The sequence below is a fragment of the Bos mutus genome, chromosome 11, assembly GCF_027580195.1.
Source record: "Bos mutus isolate GX-2022 chromosome 11, NWIPB_WYAK_1.1, whole genome shotgun sequence".
Classification (NCBI taxonomy): domain Eukaryota; kingdom Metazoa; phylum Chordata; class Mammalia; order Artiodactyla; family Bovidae; genus Bos; species Bos mutus.
In genome coordinates this window covers 141,622-159,693 of record NC_091627.1, presented here as the reverse complement: position 1 = coordinate 159,693, position 18,072 = coordinate 141,622, and the positions used below count along the sequence as shown (strand labels likewise).

The following is an 18,072-nucleotide window of genomic DNA, read 5'->3' as shown; positions in this document are numbered from 1 at the left end:
CTCAGACTCACATCCATTGAGTCAGTGATGCCATCCAGCCATCTCATCCTCTGTCATCCCCTTCTCCTCCCGCCCCCAATCCCTCCCAGCATCAGGGTCTTTTCCAATGAGTCAACTCTTCCCATGAGGTGGCCAAAGTATTGGAATTTCAGCTTCAGCATCAGTCCTTCCAATGAACACCCAGGGCTGATCTCCTTCAGAATGGACTGGTTGGATCTCCTTGCAGTCCAAGGGACTCTCAAGAGTCTTCTCCAACACCACAGCTCAAAAGCATCAATTCTTCAGTGCTCAGCCTTCTTCACAGTCCAGCTCTCACATCCATGCATGACCACTGGAAAAACCATAGCCGTGACTAGACGGACCTTCGTTGGCTGTATAGTTTCATACAAAATTTTCTCATCAGTGCCTCTTGGAACACCCCCCCACCCTGATCAGCTGGTCTAATTAGAATTTGCTTCTGTGTGGGGTTCATAGTGTCCATGGTGTGGTGTCCACTACCCTGTAATCAGCTGCTTAAACATCTGTCTTTGCTCGGCAGAGCTTTTGCCCCCGTGGGCTGGGTCCCAGGAGCAGGCTGCTGCAGGGAGGGTGTGCTGGCACCTTCCAGGGCGGCTGCTGTCCAGAGGGTCTGTGACCACACGTTCACCCTGGTGCAGGAGCACCTATGTTCTTGTCCTGCCTGGAGGTTGCAGCTATTCTCGACTTTTCCCAGTTTGAGGGGAATTTGATGATTATAAGGTGGTATTTTGTGGCAATTGTAGTTCTCATTTCACTCACTACTAGTGATTTTGAACCTCTTTTTAAGTGTTTGTTTCCCATTTCAATTTGGGTGTTGGTGACTTTTCATGTACTCTGTATGCTTTTCTGTTGGGTTGTTTGTGTTTGTTAATAGGAGACCAATATATATGGTGGATTTGAATTTTAATTTTTTTCAAATTTATCATGAGTGTTAATATTTAAATGGTCCCTCTATTCTTATTTTACCTAAAGTTTTTTTTAAAAAAAGTTTTTATTGTGATTTTGTAAAATGAATTAGGGAGGTAAAAAAATCTTTTCCTGTAGCTTGGAATAGTTTAAATAACACCTAAATTATCTGTTCTTTAAAGGTAAAATAAAAATGTGAACCCATCTAGCTAAGAAATGAAAAGAATGTGTTAGTCACTCAGTCGTGTCTGACTCTTTGTGACCCCATGGACTGTAGCCCACCAGGTTCCTCTGTCCATGGAATTCTCCAGGCAAGAATACTAGAGTGGGTAACCATTCCCTTTTCAAGGGGATCTTCCCAACCCAGGGATTGAACCTCGGTCTTCCACATTGCAGGCAGATTCTTTACCGTCTGAGCCACCAGGGAAAATAGTATGGACCGGTGTTATATTTTGAGGAAATACTCCATTTTGTTGCCTTTCAAGCTTGTTTCTATAGAACTGCATGTAGAGCTCTCTTGTATTCTTCTCCTCTCTCCTACATTCAGTTCTCTGCTGGTCCATTCACTCAACAGATACTAAGTGCCCAGATGTGTTGGGAAGTGCCCGAGGCATTGAGCAAGATGCAGAAGCCTTCATCTTTGGAGTTTCCATTCCAGTGCTAGGTGTGAAAAGGAAAAAAGTAGAGAAAGAGGGGGTTCAAAGGGTCTGAGGGTGTAGGGGTTTTAAATAGAGTGGCTACAACAGGCCCTGAAAAGGTCACCTTTGAGTAAAAAGCTGAAGAAATGAGCAGGTGAACTTACCAGGGCACAGAGCATCCCCGAGACAGGTGAGAGGACCCTGAAGCAGCAAAGTCCAGGTGGCCTGTGTGGCTGGAGCAGAGTGGAGGGCTGGGGCAGCAGGAGAGGAAACAAGAATGCCAGCGGGGCTGGAGCCCAGCATGGACTCTGCCAGCCATGGCGGTTTGCAGAGGAGGGTGGCATCTGGCTTCAGGAGGGCGCTGAAGACTGCCCGCCATGCAGAGAGGGCAGGGCAGGACCAGGCCCAGGGCTGCTGTGAGGACCCCAGTGCTGGGGGCGGGGGTACTAAGCAGTTGGATTCTAGATCTATTTTGAGGACAAGCCCATAGGATTTCTGATGAGTCAGACGTGGAGATGAGACAGAGAGAGACATCAAGGACAGCTCTGCAGGGAGTGTCCACAGAGGAGCCCTGCCCAAGAGGATGGGACTGGAAACCCATGCATTTTGGGGGACAATGACTAGAATTTGGTTCTGAGTTTGTGCTGAGTTTGAGATGCACGTTGAGATGTAGTGGGGTGTCAGCTGGGCACTCTATGTGTCAGGGGCTGGCATTCAGGCTGCAGAAGGCATTTAAAGCTCTGAGACCGACTAGATTGTGTCGAGTTTGGTTTTGCTTTTTTCTGGTTGTCAGTATATTTATCTTTGATTTCTAATTTCTTAATTAGGATCATGTAAGCTTAGTATGTATTAATGATGGTTTAAAATAAACAGATTGTAGATTTCCTTATATTTTTTGTTTTCATTTTTATTATTGTTATTAGTCATTATTAGGTTTATCTTTCTACTTTATTTTGATTTATTTTATTATTATTTTTCTAACTTCTTAAAATGTATAACTTGTTCTTTTTTCTTTCTTCTTTAACAGTGAAAGCAGTTAAGGCTGCATGTTTCCCTCTGCACAGAGCTTTGTTATGATGTCCCCTCTGTACTGGTTTCCAGATAACAATTTTTTTACTCCTCTTGAGGCAAAGGTTATCTGGGAATGTGCTTCTGAGTTATAAGCAGCAATATTTTGACCATCTTTTTATTATGTCTAATTTTATCAGATAATGATTGGGAAATGTGGCCAGTAAATCTCTATATTTAGAAGTTTTCAAATTCCAACCTTCATGACTGACTTTAGAAAGTTTCATTGACAGAAGCATGCTCTGTGTATGCTCTGCTTTTGTGAGTTATCAGGTTATATGTGTGTCTCAAAGTCAAGTTTGTTGATTGTGTTTTCCAGTTCTTTAGGTCTTTATGTTTTATCTAGTAGATCTGTTCAGTTCTGAAAGAGGTGTTTGGAACATTCCCACTTCATTTTTTATTAATAAGTTTCTTTTGTATTTTTTTCTTAAAATTGTGTGTGTGTGTGTGTGTGTGTGTGTATGATCGGAACACATCATGAGATCCGTCCTCCTACATTTAAAGTGTGCGGTGGATTACTGTTGACTGCAGGTGCTGCGCTGGGCAGCAGGTCTGCAGAGCTTGTCCATCCCACTTCACTGGAACTCTGTTCCTGTTCACAACTCCCCAGCCCCACTCGGCAGCCCCTGGTCACCACTGTCCCGTCTCTGGATTAATGAATTTCACTATTTCAGATCCCTCATCTGCGTGCAGTCATTCATGAAGTATTTGTCTTTCTGAATGTAGCTCATTTCACTTGGCATGACATCCTCAAGGCCCATCCATGTGGGCACATATTGCCAGATTTCCTTCCTTATTAGGGCTGAAGAGTATTCTGTGGTATGTATAGACCACATTTTCTCTGTCCACTCAGCTGTCGGTAGGCAGTTAGGTTGTTTCCATGTCTTATCTGCTGTGAATTGTGCTGCAGTTTACATGGGAGAGCTCGGATCTCTTCAAGATCCTGATTTCAGTTGTTTTGGAGACCTTTCTTTCTATAGATGCAAATACATGCTGTGCTCACTCAGTCGTGTCTGACTCTTTGTGACCCTGTGGGCTGTAGCCCGCAAGGCTCCTCTGTCTGTGGGATTTTCCAGGCAAGAACACTGGAGTGGGTTGTCTGCCCTCCTCCAGGGGATCTTCCCAGCCTAGGGATTGGATCTGCATCTCTTACGTCCCCTGCGTTGGCAGGTGGATTCTTTACCACTACTGCCACCTGGGAAGCCCAAGATAGAGAGCCAGAGCTAGAGCTAGTCTCCCCGCAGCCGGCTTGCTGGGTCATCAGGTGGTTTTAGTTTTCACTTCTGAGGAGCCACAGTGCTGTTCTCCATTCACGTTCCCATCAACAGAGCACAAAGGTCTAATTTTTCCGTGTTCTCAGCAACACTGTCTTTTGTCTGTTTGGAAGCAGCCATCCTGACAAGTGTGAGGTGCTAAGTCTTGTGGTTTCGACTGGCGTTTTCCTGATGCTTTCTTGTGTACGTCTCATGGCTTTTGTTTACATATTTGGCTGCTATATATTTTTATGGCTGTTACATCTTCTTTGTGAGCATGTGTTTGATCATCACACAATACCTTCTTTATCCATTTACCTCCTCCACTGGACAATTCCTTGTCTGCCAGCGAATGTCTTACTTTTCATTCCTACCATTATTTTTGGGTTTTAGTTCGCATTGCTTGGTATCTTTGCTTTTCCTTTCATTTTCAACTCTTTATGACATTAAGTATTTTAAATGTTCTTCTTACAAACAACATTGAGCTGGGTTTTGCTTTTTTTTAACCCAGTCTTATGGTCTCTGTTCCCAGTGGGGGAGTCCAGCCTGGTTAGTGTAAGGGTCGGTGTCCGTGACTTCCTCCTCCTCCTCCTCCTTTGATATTTGGTGTCGATGTGTGATACTGTGGTCTCTCTCTTTCCTGCTTTGCTCTTTGACCAGGTTGCTGTTCATCATGATCTCCCCTCTGCTAATTTCCGATTCTTCCTGCTTATGTTCCACAAATGATGACCTTCCATCCCTGCTCCCAGAATTAGAAACATTTGCTTTCCTATTTTCATGTTTTTCTACCCTCTTTACCACCAGGATGTGGTATTTCCATAACTGAGTTGCTGTATTTCTCATGCCTCTGCTCCACCCTCAGCCCAGTAAGTATTTGCAGCGTTTCCCTCCTTGTTCCCCACTCCTGGTGGGAGATGTCTTGGGGACTTACTTCCTGTGTCTGCAGGCCCCGTGGTCACCCCGGGCAGGCATAGGCCTGCCTGGCCTTTGCACTGCGCGGCCGCGCGGGTGCTGTCTCCTCTGCAGTCTCTGTGTCCCACGGGGTTTTGCTCCGTCTGGGCTCTGCTGTCTCTCAGTGCTCCGCTGGGCGGCGTGTGGGTGAGTGACTGGCTTCTGCACACGCTCAGGCGTCCTCTGTTGTTCTCAGGACAAGAGAGCTTTTGCTGCTGTGGTTGTTCTCTCTTGTTCTGCGGGGGTCACTGTCCTGTTCCTAGTGTCCTGGTTGCAGATATGGCCCCGCCTGGAATGCCCTCTGCCTGGGGTCTGAAGCCCAGGGGGCCTCTCGGCCTGCAGCTCAGGTCTTCCTACTCGAGGAATTTTTTTTTCCATTTGTCCAGTTATTTAACCTCCTTTCCTTTTTCTTTTTGCTCCTGGAATTCCTGTTACTTTGTGTTACCTCTTTCTTTGCTCCTTTGTGTCTCTCAGCCTTTTCCTTTGATTTCTCCCTCCTTATATTTCCTGTACATGTTTATCTAAGACATTGCTTTGCTGCATCTTCAGGCTCCTAGTTTGGGTTTTTAAGAGTGAACTTCTTTCCTTTCATCTGCTGAATGATTTGGGAGGAGTTTTATTTTCTCTCTTTGTTTTATTTTGGTTGTTTTAGCTCTGTGCCATATCTGGGACCCTGTAGACTTTGCTCCAAGTCCCCAGCGGAGCCCAAGGGTCTCCTTGCACTCGGGGCCTCAGGCTCTACAGGTGGTCTGCTTCCCTCGGGTCTGGATATAGGGCCTGGCACCTCCTGGGTTCCCCCCAGCTCCATGCTGGCTGCTGGTTGAGGCCTGATGGGTCAGCCTGCATGGCTTTCCTTAACCCCCAGAACCCCATGAGACTCCATATCTGTTTCCAGTGAGGACTCTTCAGCTGCGAGGATGTACCAGGCACGTGCCTATTGGGTGGACAGGGTTCACGTCCACACGCCTGGTGTCCAGTCCACATCACTCTGCCTGCCATACCAGGGAATGCAGCCGCTGAGCAGGCGCGTCCTGCACTGCCTGCCTGTCACCTGTGATCTGTGGCCTGTGCCCTGGTGGGATGGTGGGGCAGGGGCAGGTCATGGTTGTCCTGTGTTCTCTGCCCCACTCAGGGCAGTCATCGAAGGGATGGTGCTAAGCGGGTCTGACGCAGACATTATGTTGGCTGATGAGACCCTGCCTGGGCACAGTGCCAAGACCCCACGTGTGCCCAGGCAGCCATGTCATTCCAGCTGGGCTTAATTCTGCCGTCATCCATAGTTCATTCATTCTCAACTGCCCCCTAGCTTGAAAATGTGTATTTTTTGTGAAATAAGCCTTTTTTATCATGAAGAATATGTGCTGATTAAGTGGGACCTGGAAAACGACAAAGCCTAGAAGTCCCGATGTTGCACGTTTCCACCCAAAGCAGGGATTCTGACTGTGACACATTTTCACTTCTACTGCAGACCCTTCCTTTCACCAAAGAGCTGCTGTGAGCATACAGGCGCTGTTCGTGGGAAATGCCGCCTGTCCTCAGGGACCCAGCCCGGGACACCCTGAGGCCCCATGGTCCCGGGGGTGTGAGAGGACAGCAGCCCTGAGGCCCTCTTTGGGTGGGGCCAGCTGGCCTCACGGGGCTCGTGCAGCAGGGAGTCTCCTGGGGAGCGTGTTGCTTGTCCTACTGGCCACGTGCACGCACAAAGCGCCTTTCTTGAGTCACATGTTCGCTTGACCTGCCTTCCCAGAGTGGGCCTGTGTGTGGTCGCAGGTGTGCGGCTGTGTGAGCCTGAGTGTGTCTTTGGGGGTGTGGTCAGCGTTGGGGTGTGCTGTGCAGCACGTGTGTGTGACTCTGTTTGTAAATGGCAGTGTCTGGGGATTTTGAGTGTGTGGGTTCCCCAGTGGCTCTGTGTGGGCTCTGCCTGTGTGCAGGCCTCTCCTTGTCTGTTTTGGGTCCCTGTCTTCCCTCTTTGCCCCATGGCTGTCTTGGAGGAGGGAGTGGGTGTGTCTGGCTGTGGTCTTGGCATTTTGCAACCCTTGGCAAGATTGGCCAAGAGATTTTTTTTTTAATTTAAATTTATTTATTTTAATTGGAGGCTAATTACTTTACAATATTGTATTGGTTTTGCCATACATCAACATGAATCCGCCACGGGTGTACACATGCTCCCCATCCTGAACCCCCCTCCCACCTCCCTTCCCGTACCATCCCTCTGGGTCATCCCAGTGCACCACGGGCAAGAGATTTTGTTGAATGAGCCAGTCACGAGGACTTGGCATTGGCTGGTGTCAGGTCATGGACTGGGAGCTGTGTCCTGGCTCAGCTAGAGGCTGCGATGGAACAGTGTCTTCCGCAGGTGTGGATGGGGTGTGGGTGTGGCATCTAGCGTGCTGGGAATTCCCCATTAGGGCCCTGCTCACCCCCACAAGGGCTGACTGGCAGGTGCTCTTCACCTGCCGTGTGTCTGGCATACAGCGTCTCTGTGTGATGCAGCTGCCCCAGAGGCCTCGGCCCGTCTTCATTTAGTGAGTCCAAGAAGACGCCAGCCTGAAACACTCTTGAGTCTGCACACGCACACACCCCTGTGCAAACACGCCTGCCGTCGTGTAACATGCGCACATGCTTCTTCCCCAGGGATGCGGCTAGGCCAGGTGTTCAGAGCCGCCTGTGTTTGAGCACTTGGGGGCACTCAGAGCCTCCAGGCACCCATGAAGTCCGCTCATGCAATTGTCACATGGCACAAGGGGTTGGGGGTGCAGAGGGAAGCCGTGCCCCCCAGAGCTCAGTCTGATCTGGGGCTCAGGCAAAGAACAGACTGGTAAGCCTACGCAGTGCAGTTGGTACAGGATGTGATTTTTGGGGCACTGAGGCCTGTTACTGGAGCCTAGAGAAGGGTGACCTCGGAGCTGAGAAGGAGCTGGGGGGAAGGCACTCCCCTGGGGGCAGTGCAGGGGCTGTGGGCACAGGAGCCGGCGAGGGCAGTTGGGTCTGGCGGGTGAGTGGGGACAGAGGAGCAGCTTCCTGGGCAGACTTTCTGGGCTCTGTGGGCCATGGTCTGCAGCCAAGCCAGACACAGATGAAGGAGCTTGGCTGTGTTCCAAGACAACTCCTAGAAAAGCGGGTGGTCAGTGGCTCTTGGCCCTGGAGCTACGGAGGGAGGAAGGGCCAGAAACGACAGGACTCCCTAGGTGATGCCAGAAATCAGAGTGGCCTGGGAGCACGGGGACTACCCTCCTGTAAGGTGGCTGGGGCGCTGGGGACCAGAGGCCTGTTTCAATGCAGGCCTCCCAGCCGGAGCCCAGCAGCTATGGAGACCACCCAGGCTCTTGGTTCCCTCATTTGGGAAGCAGGGGTGTGGCCAGGACCCACTCCAGGGGGCGCAGGGGCCTTTAGCACAATGTTGGTAGTGGGTCTGACACACGTGGCGCCTGGGATGGAAACAGGCGCCCTGAGCCAGGCCAGGGCAAGTGTCCTTGTGGGATGGGGGACACATGCTCTGCGGGTGCGTCTGCAGGGCTCACACTGGCGGAGGGAGAGTGTGCCCTGGGGCCTGCTGGTCACCCACACCCTCAGCGAGCCCCCTGTTCCTGCAGGGTCCCCCTTCGCCCGAGCCAGCCTCAAGAGTGGGAAGACGGAGAGCTCGTCATACTTCCGCAGGAAGGAGAAGATGTTCCGGTTCTTCATCCGGCGCCTGGTGAAGGCGCAGAGCTTCTACTGGGTGGTGCTGTGTGTGGTGGCCCTGAACACGCTGTGCGTGGCCATGGTGCACTACCAGCAGCCCCAGCGGCTCACCACCGCGCTGTGTACGTAGCTGGCCCCGCCTCCCGGGCCCCGCCCTCCCGGGCCCCGCCTCCTCCGAACCACTTCCGGCCCACAGCCTGTGGCGTTGGCGTGCCCTGGGTAGGACCCCTGTGCCGACCGAAGTGCCCCGGGGGTCTCTGCTGCAGGCCTGACTGTGCCCAGGCCTGGCCCAGGTTCCAGGAGGCTGGGCTGGTCTGGTTAGACCCCGTCCGTCAGTGTAGTGGGAAACGAGGGAGGGGTCTGGGGAACCGGGATGATGTCTCCTGCCCTAAGGGCTTTCGACCCAGGGACCGAGGGATGCGTGGGCCCTGGATTCCTGAGGAGAAAGAGTCTTCGCTCCCAGGGGTCTCCCAGGGCTCTTCTAGTTGTTTCTGTGTCTTCTTGGTTGGGTGAATCTGGACGTGTCCATGACCAGGGATTACTTACAAACGTGTCCATGAGCCTGAGGACATAGCAGGGGCTCTGGGTCGTGACCTGTCTGGCCCTGGTTACTGCTCCAAGGAGGTGAAGAGCTGAGGCCCCTTCCCAGGGCCCAGGTTCCTTCACACCCAAGGGCCCTGCAGGGCACGTGCGACAGAAGGTCTTGTTTGTTCGTTTTGCTTCACGAGAGCTCCAGAGACACTGCATGAATGATTTCTGTCCTGCGGTCAGGAGCCCCTCCTGCCCCTTCCCCGAGGTCAGCGCCTTCAGCCTGCTCGTGTTAGTTCCTGATCTGGAAACAGCCTGCTCTGAGCTTCCACACTTGCCTCCCTCTCTTCCTTTCCATCTCCCTTTCCCTGCGTGCGTGCAGCCACCTAGATGCCCAAGAAAGCCTTTCTCCAGAGAACCCTCCTGGCTCCCAGTTCTGGCCCCCAGCGGACCAGCCACACGGAGCCTAGGCAGCTCTGACCAGGAGCCTGGGCTGCTGTTGCTGGGTTCTTTTGGGCTCTGGATGGACGGCTCCCCGGGTCACTTGAAAATGTGGCTGGGGAGGGCTGTGTTGGGGGCTGGCTCCAGGCTGTTTCCCAGACTTCAATTGCAATCCGTTGCTGGCATGATGGGAAAGGGCAGAGAGAGGAGAAGCAGGAGGGGCCCCGGCTGGCTCCCAGGTGGGGAGGGCGGGCTAAGGAATCAAAGTGTGTGCACTGAGCCCGGCGCCCTGCCCCGATTCATGTGTCCTGGGCTCAAGACTTGGTGTGGGACCTGGCTTGGGACTGAATTCAGTGTCTCCTTGAGTCCTCAGGTGGTGGTACCCACCCTTGGGCGCTGGGCAGGGGCTGGGGAGACAGGGCTTCCTCCTCACTCGGGCAGTAGTGTGGCTGCTCCCTGGGGCTTCTCGCGAGGCCTTTTCTTCCTGCAAGAAGCCAGCGGTACCCGGTCTGTCTTGTGGTTGCTCGTGTTTCCTGGAGATTTGCCCACTAAGTGGGCTGGAGGGGGCCTGCACGGCCTGGTTGCGTGTCTGATGGCAGGAGCATGAGGCTGGAAGTGCCTATGTGCTGACTGGGCCACAGGCGTCCCTGGCTGCAAATCTGCCCCCTCACTGCCTCATCTTCTCTGTGGTTTCCTGGAAATGCCTGCGTTCATCAGCATCCCCCAGGGAAAATGGCTGGAGGGAGGGGTGGCCTCTGCTGGGTCTGGAGGCATCTGCTCAGTGCTGGGCTGAAGCTGAGGCGGGCTGACCCAGCCCAGGAGGGCAGGCCTGCAGGAGGCAGAGGCAGAAGTGGGGGCTCCCATCAGGACTAGCTCCATCAGAGCTCACCACGGGGCCCTGGCCTGAGGCTGGCCATGCACCTCGCTGTCCGCCTGTCAAATGCACCACCCCCGAGGCACTAAGGACCCCGAGACTGATGCTCAGATGGTGAAGGGGGCCTGGGAGTGGATGCTGTCATGCCGTGAACCCCTGGGCCTGGCAGGATGGACCTGGCCACCCTCTCCTCTGTCCCTGTGTCCCCACAGTTGCTGTCTTCCTGTTATAACGCAGACATTGTGTAATGTAGTTGCTCTGCTCCCCTAGCCCATGATCTCCTGGAGGGAGGGGTCAGCTGTCTCTAGGGTCAGCTCAGGGCAGCGCAAGGGCCTGCAAGCTGAATGCATACTTTAGGAAGGAACATGTGGATGCCCTTTCTTGGCCTCTGAGGGGAGGCTGAGCATATGAAGTTGAGGGTCTCTTCCTTGGGAGAGGAAAGGAGTGGGCATGTCGTGGAGGCTGTGTTCCAGGTGCCCCCTTTCTTGGAAAGCTTCCCTTTCAGCACTTCCTGGGCTGGTTCCAATAAAGGGCTCCCACTTTGATCTCCTGGGAGCAAGATGGGCCACTGGGTAGCTTCAGCTCCAAGGTCTGGGTGGGGCAGCTAGGAGCCCTGTCTCTTCGGTCTCTCCTTCCAAGACCTGAGCTCCCCTCATGGGGCCCTGGAGTGCAGGGGCCGAGGGGCTCGTGTTCCATGCTGGACTCAGGGCACAGCCTTCACATGGCTTCTCCAGGAGGGCTGCTGTTCCATCGCCTTACTCATCCCGGGCATGGCTTGGGTACCCTGCTGGCATTTGGACTGGCTTCAGAGGCCAGGCAGGTGGTGATTGTCCATGTACCCGGGTCGCCTACCCGAGACCTTCTTGGGCCGTATGAACCATCACACATCTGTGAGGCATGCTGCCCAGTGGGCAGTGGAACTGGTGTCTTTGCTTGTCTGGGGTCTCAGCTGCTGCAGAGCTGCCTGGGGAGGCCTGTGTGTCTGTGCAGCACATGGGGGAGAGCAGTTTCAGGGTGCACACGGAGGGCAGGACGTGTGTGACCCTCTCTTCCACCTTCTGTTTGAGCAGAAGCTGCTTGAGGGCCAGTCTCCCAACCAGTCTGGATGCAGAGGCCCGGGGCCACCACGTGGGTGACTGCCTGGTGGCCTGACCCCTGTGTCCCTGGCCTGTGGGGGCTCTGCCCTTCACGCTCCACTGCTTCCCTGGCCCCATGCTCTGGGGTCAGAGGCCACAGTGCCTTTGGCTCACTGTCTGAAATGATGCATGGATTCCAGCTTTGGGTGGAGGATCAAAAACAGCGACCTTGTTCTGATCCCTGGAATTCCTGGTTTGGCCAGCCTGTCAGGGGCTAAACTTGGCTGTGTCTCCTGCAGTCTGCGGTCTTGTACAGCTTCTGGACGGTTCTTCCTGTTCTGACCCTGCCTTCTGCTCAGGCTGGGTTGGAGTAGTGTCTCTGTGCCTTGAATTCCCAGGATGACCCTCAGGTCCAGTGTGGCCTCCCTTCAGTCCTGCAGCAGGGTCAGCCCTGCCAGTGGCAGGTCCCTGGGCTGAAGCAGGCCCTGCTCTCTACTGCCACCTGCCGGGCCCAGCCTGCAGGGAGCTGAAGGCACCACACCCACAGGGGTCCTATGTGACTCCCCAGAGCCCCGAGCAAGTGTGGGTGCCTCCTGGGAGACTCGTACTATGGGGGTCTGCGGGTGTTGGGTGGTCAGGATGCTCTCCTTTAGTGGGGTGAGCCTGTGGACAGAGTTAAAACCAGACATGGTGCTGTGAGTCCACGAGGGTCAGGGCGGTCCCTGCAGAGAAACTGGCGTTCTGGCCCAGGGTCCTCGCAGAGGGACTCCAGTTGCAGTTGGTGTGTGGATCAGGGAATGAGACTGAAGGGAGAAGGAAGGGTCCACAGCCGTCCAGCATCTCCAGGGGGTTGGGCGCCTCCTGCCTGACCACCTAAGTCCTCTGGGAGACTTGGGCCCTTGACCTAGACTCACTCCCGAACCTGGTCCTGGGAGCCTGGGCACTCGCCTCGCAAGCTGGAAGGAGCACCTCTCTGCGTCACGTCCTCTGCTCGCTGCTTTGTCCTGGGCTGAGGCTGGAGCTCAGAGCCGCAGACCAGGCCTGGAAGCTGCCCCCTGGATCGGCCCAGAGGTCTGGTGTCCTCCGGTCTGGACTGAGCCAGGCGGGAGGAGGCCGCGAGCTAATCCCCCTCTTCTCCGGCTTCTCCTAGACTTTGCAGAGTTTGTTTTCCTGGGTCTCTTCCTCACAGAGATGTCCCTGAAGATGTATGGCCTGGGGCCCAGGAGCTACTTCCGGTCCTCCTTCAACTGCTTCGATTTCGGGGTGAGTAAGCCGCCTCATCAGGGATGCCTGCGGTGGGTCCAGGTGGGCCCACCGTGTCCTGGCCTGAGAGCACGTGCAGCCCGCCCCCACAGCGCCAAACCCAGTGTGAGCTGGGGTCTGGAACAGAGCTGGGTTGGGGGACTGATGCCCCCAGGTGGGAAAGGCAGCCTGCCGACAGGGGAGGCCCATCCTGGTCTGGTCCTTACTGGTGCGGGCGTCGGCCACCGGGCAGCCTCATTCCCGTCCTGACCTGTCTGCAGTCCCAAGATCAGCTCAAGCCTCTGTGGCTTCCTCCGTGCTCGGTAGATGATCTTCTAAATGTGTTGCTGCTATCCCGTGGAGGCTCAAGGAGGCTGTGGTCCTGACCCTATCCTGCAAGTCTGGCCTGGGCAGACCTGGACACATGTACCAGATTTTCCTGGGAGGCTGGAGGGGAGCAGTGGGCCCAGGTCCCTTCAGCAGCCTCTGCAGTGCGGGAGGCCTGGAAGGCAGGTGCTTCTGAGGCTCACCGTGGACGAGCGCAGGCCCTGGGCGGCGAGGAAGCCCCTTCCCTGGGCCCTGCCGTTGTGCAGGGTGCTGCCCTGTGCTGGCCCCAGAGCCCGAGGATGGGCACTGTTGACACCTGCGCACGGCGGAGTTCTGACCTGGGGAGGGCCTGAGCGAGAAGCGACCATGCCTCAGCCCAGGGAGGCCTTGCCCTTCTGCAGCCTTCTCAGTAGCCAGGCAGGGAGGCTGGGCCTTGTGCAAAGGGAAGCTTCGGCCTGAGGTGGAGTTTGCCTTTTCCTCTCCGTGACGCGGCGCAGCTGACAGGTGCGGTCTGTGCGTGTGTCGGGCCCTCACGACTCACTTCACGCATGAGTGTCGGGGGACACTCTTTGATAGGCACAGGGCTGCCCAGCTCGTATGCAGGATGGTCTGCACTGGAGCCCACGCGGTGGTTGCACACCTGCCGCACTGCCTGCGCCTGCGCAGGGAAGGCAACGGCTGCCTCGGCGCTCTTGGGCTCGTGGGCACCTGTGACTTTGGTGGATGGTTGGGAGCAGCCAACACTTCTGCTCCTTTGCCTTCTTGGTTACAAAGGAAAAGAGAAAGCTTGGTGTATGTAGGCAGAGGGGACCCAGTCGGGGAGGAGCCTTCAGAGTGATGGTCATCTGGGAACCGGGTAGGTCCCAGGACAGGGAATAATTTTCATAGAAGCTAACAATTACTCCAGAACTTATCAGCTTAAAGTGTAAGTGAAGTGGAAGTGAAACTGAAGTTGCTCAGTTGTGTCCGACTCTTTGCGACCCCGTGGACTATAGCCCACCAGGCTCCTCCATCCATGGGATTCTCCAGGCAAGAGTACTGGAGTGGGTTGCCATTTCCTTCTCTAGGGGATCTTCCCAACCCAGGGATCGAACACAGGTCTCCCGCATTGTAGGCAGACGCTTTACCGTCTGAGCCACCAGGGAAGTCCTGGTTATCAGCTTAAAACAAGTATCTATTATCTCACAGTTCCTAAGGGTCAGGTGTCCAGGTGTGGCTTGACAGGGTACCTGTGGCCTGGGGTCCCTCATGAGGTCACAGTCCAGCTGAAGCCAGAGGTGCAGCCAGCCTGAGGCTTGATTAGGACTGGAGGGTTACGTTCAGGCCCACTAGAGACTGTTGAAAAGACTGGTTTGTCATGGGTCACTGGCCGTGCCCCCCACAGCCGCGGCCTCTCCGTGGGCTGCTCAAGTGTCCTCACCATGCCGTAACTCACGACATGAGTACCAGAGAGAGGCTGCAGGAAGCAGTCGCAGGGGAACCAGCTGCCAGCTGTGCTATTGTATCTGTCAGGAGGAGTCAATAGGCCAGCCCACCTTTCATGGGGAAGACTGTTACCAGGATCTAGGGGTCTGTGCGGGCCGTCCTCGGGGCTGCCTGCCACGGTCTGTTGATCTAGCTTCTTCCCGTGTAAGATACACTCAGCCACACTCCCCACTCCCCGCCTCACTCTACTGCAGCATCAGCTCAAAGGCAGAATCTCATCATCCAAATTGGACCCAGGTCTGGTTGAGGCTCCACAGTTTCTCTAGATCTTAGAGCCATGAAACACGAGAGACAAGGTACTCAGGCGCACGCCCCGCATACAGTGGAGGCTGGGCAGGGGCAGCTGTTCTGCAGCTTCCTGTTCAAAATGGGGACCCTGGACATACAGAAGGGCTGGTTAGAGTCCAGCAAATATTGGGAGAACCCCTGACTGGTTCTCAGGTCTAGGAGCCCCTGGGCCCCTTTGCTAGTTCTAGGTCCAGGTGCCCTGGGCCCCTTTCCTGCTTCCTGGTCTGGAGCCCTCTGAGTCTTCTTTCTTAGTTCTAGATCTGGGTGCCCCCTGAGTCCCCTTTCCTAGTTCTTGGTCTGGGATCCTCCAGTCCATTTTTCGAGTTCTAGGTCTGGGATCCCCTGGTCCGCTTTCTTAGTTCTAGGTCTGAAATCCCCTTGCTCTCCTTTCTGAGTTCTAGGTCTGGAATTGAAACCATTTACCTCAAATTGGGACTTGAACCCAAGTGCCGGACTCAAACCCAACCAAAGCCCACGGTACCTGGTTTCAGGACCTAATGAAGCTCAGGTTCTTGATGTAACATCACAGAAAGAATTCAGTGAGAGACAAAGTGATAGGTAAGAAGTGGATAAGAAGAAGGTAGGTAAGAAGAAGAAGAGCCCATGAGGCTCTTCAGCTCCTCTTCAGTTTCTGCCATTTGTGCTCACTTCACATGCTGGCAAGATAATGCTCAAGCTAGGCTTCAACAGTGTGTGAACCAAGAACTTCTAAATGTACAAGCTGAATTTAGAACAGGCAGAGGAACCAGAGATCAAATTGGCAACATCCACTGGATCAGAAAAATATCTGCCTCATTGAGTATCAGTTCAGTTCAGTTTAGTTGCTCAGTCGTGTCCAGCTCTTTGCAACCCCATGGACTGTAGCACCCCAGGCTCCCCTGCCCTTCACCAATTCCTGGAGTTTACTCAAACTCATGTCAGTAGAGTCAGTGATGATATCCAACCATCTCATCCTCTGTCATCCCCTTCTCCTCCTGCCTTCAATCTTTCCCAGCATCAGGGTCTTTTCCAATGAGTCAGTTCTTCACATCAGGTGGACTAAAGTATTGGAGTTTCAGCTTCAGCATCAGTCCTTCCAATGAACACCCAGGACTGATCTCCTTTAGGATGGACTGGTTGGATCTCCTTGCTGTCCAAGGGACTCTCAAGAGTCTTCTCCAACACCACAGTTCAAAAGCATCAATTCTTTGGTGGTCAGCCTTCTTTACAGTCCAACTCACATCCATACATGACCACAGGAAAAACCATAGCCTTGACTAGACAGACCTTTGTTGGCAAAGTAATGGTTCTGCTTTATAATATGCTGTCTAGGTTGGTCATTGACTATGGATCACAACAAACTGTGGAAAATTCTTAAAGAGATGGGAATATCAGACCACTTTACCTACCTCCTGAGAAATCTGTATGCAGATCAAGAAGCAACAGTTAGAATCAGACATGGAAAAATAGACTGTTTCAAAATTGGGAAAGGAATACATCAAGGCTGTATGTTGTTACTCTGCTTATTTAACGTATATGCAGAGGGGTGGTGGTTTAGTCACCAAGTCTTGTCTGACTCTTGCAATCCCATGGACTGTAGCCCACCAGGCTCCTCTGTCTGTGGGATTTCCCAGGCAAGAATGCTGGAGTGGGTTGCCATTTCCTTCTCCATATATGTAGAGTACATCGTGCAAAATGCTGGGTTGGATGAATCACAAGCTGGAATGACCCTTACGGGGGAGTCAGCAGCCTCAGATATGCAGGTGACACAGCGCCCTTAGGTCTGCTCTCTGTCTGCACCGCCACTGCTCCCCGGCAGATAGGCTCATCAGCGCCAGCTCTCTAGATTCTATTTATGCTTGTATTAATATAGGATATTTTCCTCTCTCTTTCTGACTTACTTCATTCCGTATAATAGGCTCTCGATTCATCCACCTCATTAGCACTGACTCAAATGGCATGCCATCTCTAAACACGGCCTCGTTTGTTCTGGAGAGGCTGAGCAGTTTCCCAGCCAGCCACTTGTGGCCTCTGTGTACCTAACAGCGCTTCCCTCAGCGCCCCTCCTCTTGGCTGCGTGGACGCATCCCGGCCAAGCCCCAGCGCAGGAGGCACGCCTCCTGCTGTCTGTGTGGCTGTGGGCCCCGTGGGGCTCTCTGCCTGCTCCCCTCCGTAGTCTCCCATGACTCCCTCACCCTGCTGCAGACCGTGCCTGCGGAGTCTTCAGAGTCCAGAATCCCTGAAGGAATGTGTTCAGGGTGGGCCAGGCGTTCATTCACGTGCTGCTCCGTGCCGCTCCCCCCCGCGGGGTTTCTAGTTTAGCAGCACTGTGCGCCTGCTTCCAGCGTTGATGTTGACTTCCCTTTCTGGGTGTCAGTTCACCCCAGGCTTTGGTGCCTTAAAGCAGCCAGCGTCTGTCCTCTCATTCTGGTGGTTGGCAGTCGGGCTACAGCTCGTTGGGTCCCTCATGAGGTTCAGTGAGGGCCCCTTCCAAGCTTGTGCTCGTGGCTGCTGACAGACCTCAGGAAGACATTCTCCAGGCCCACTCTGGTGGCTGTTGGTCATGTGGGCCTCTGCTCAGGCTGCCCCCCTGTCCTCAGAGGGCTGAGGGTACCAAGGCAAAGCCCCGGTCTTCCTGTAACTCCTTTCAGAGGTGCCATCCCATCCTGTTTGTTGGGTTCTGCTTGCTAAAGGTGGCTCACTAGTTCCAACCTACCTTCCAGGGGACAGGGGGGGACAAGGGGTGAGCCCCGGGCAGTGGGATCGTTGGGGACCATCTGAAGGGCCACCTACGTTATAAACCAAGGTGAGCACATTTTGAGGATTAATGTAAAGTAGGAGATGCACTGGGAGACTGACAGTGGGAAGCAAGTAGATTTAGAAAATGACAGCGTTCGACCCTGGGGACGCGTGACGCTGAGAAAGATTGGTGGTGATGGTTGGAGTGCCAAGGGCAGACATGACGAGCTCATCCCATTTGCTGCTCTGTAGGGTCATAGTGGGCGCGGCAGCTGCGGGCAGGTCTGCAGTCCTCTGAGTGGCGTGCTGCGTCCCGGCTGGGGAGGCAGGCAGCGGAAGGCTGTGCGGCAGCACAGCAGGACGCAGGCCGTGGACCAGTGCTCGCCCGCGGAGGCCACTGCCCCCATCAGTCGCTGTTTCTCAGGCTTGGTGAGGATGTTGATGCCAAGCCGATCGTGTTTGTGGTTGGTATGAAGTGGGTGGAAGTGACTCAGACCTTGGGTGATGAGTGAGCCACACAGCAAAGTGGAATTTAGGAGACTGATGTTCACAGGGGAGTTCTCCACGCCAGCTGCAGA

The 18,072-nt window shown here is 54.1% G+C and overlaps 1 protein-coding gene across 2 annotated transcripts in view; it reads left to right on the top strand.

Annotated features, from left to right (window-relative positions):
- Window positions 1–18,072, top strand: part of CACNA1B (calcium voltage-gated channel subunit alpha1 B) — a 209,995-nt gene that overhangs the window by 77,232 nt on the left and 114,691 nt on the right. For both annotated transcript variants that reach the window (XM_070380086.1, XM_070380087.1), the window contains exons 11-12: window positions 8,428–8,637; window positions 12,585–12,697. In XM_070380086.1, coding sequence (XP_070236187.1) covers window positions 8,428–8,637; window positions 12,585–12,697 — 323 coding nt within the window. The remainder of the gene's footprint in view (window positions 1–8,427; window positions 8,638–12,584; window positions 12,698–18,072) is intronic.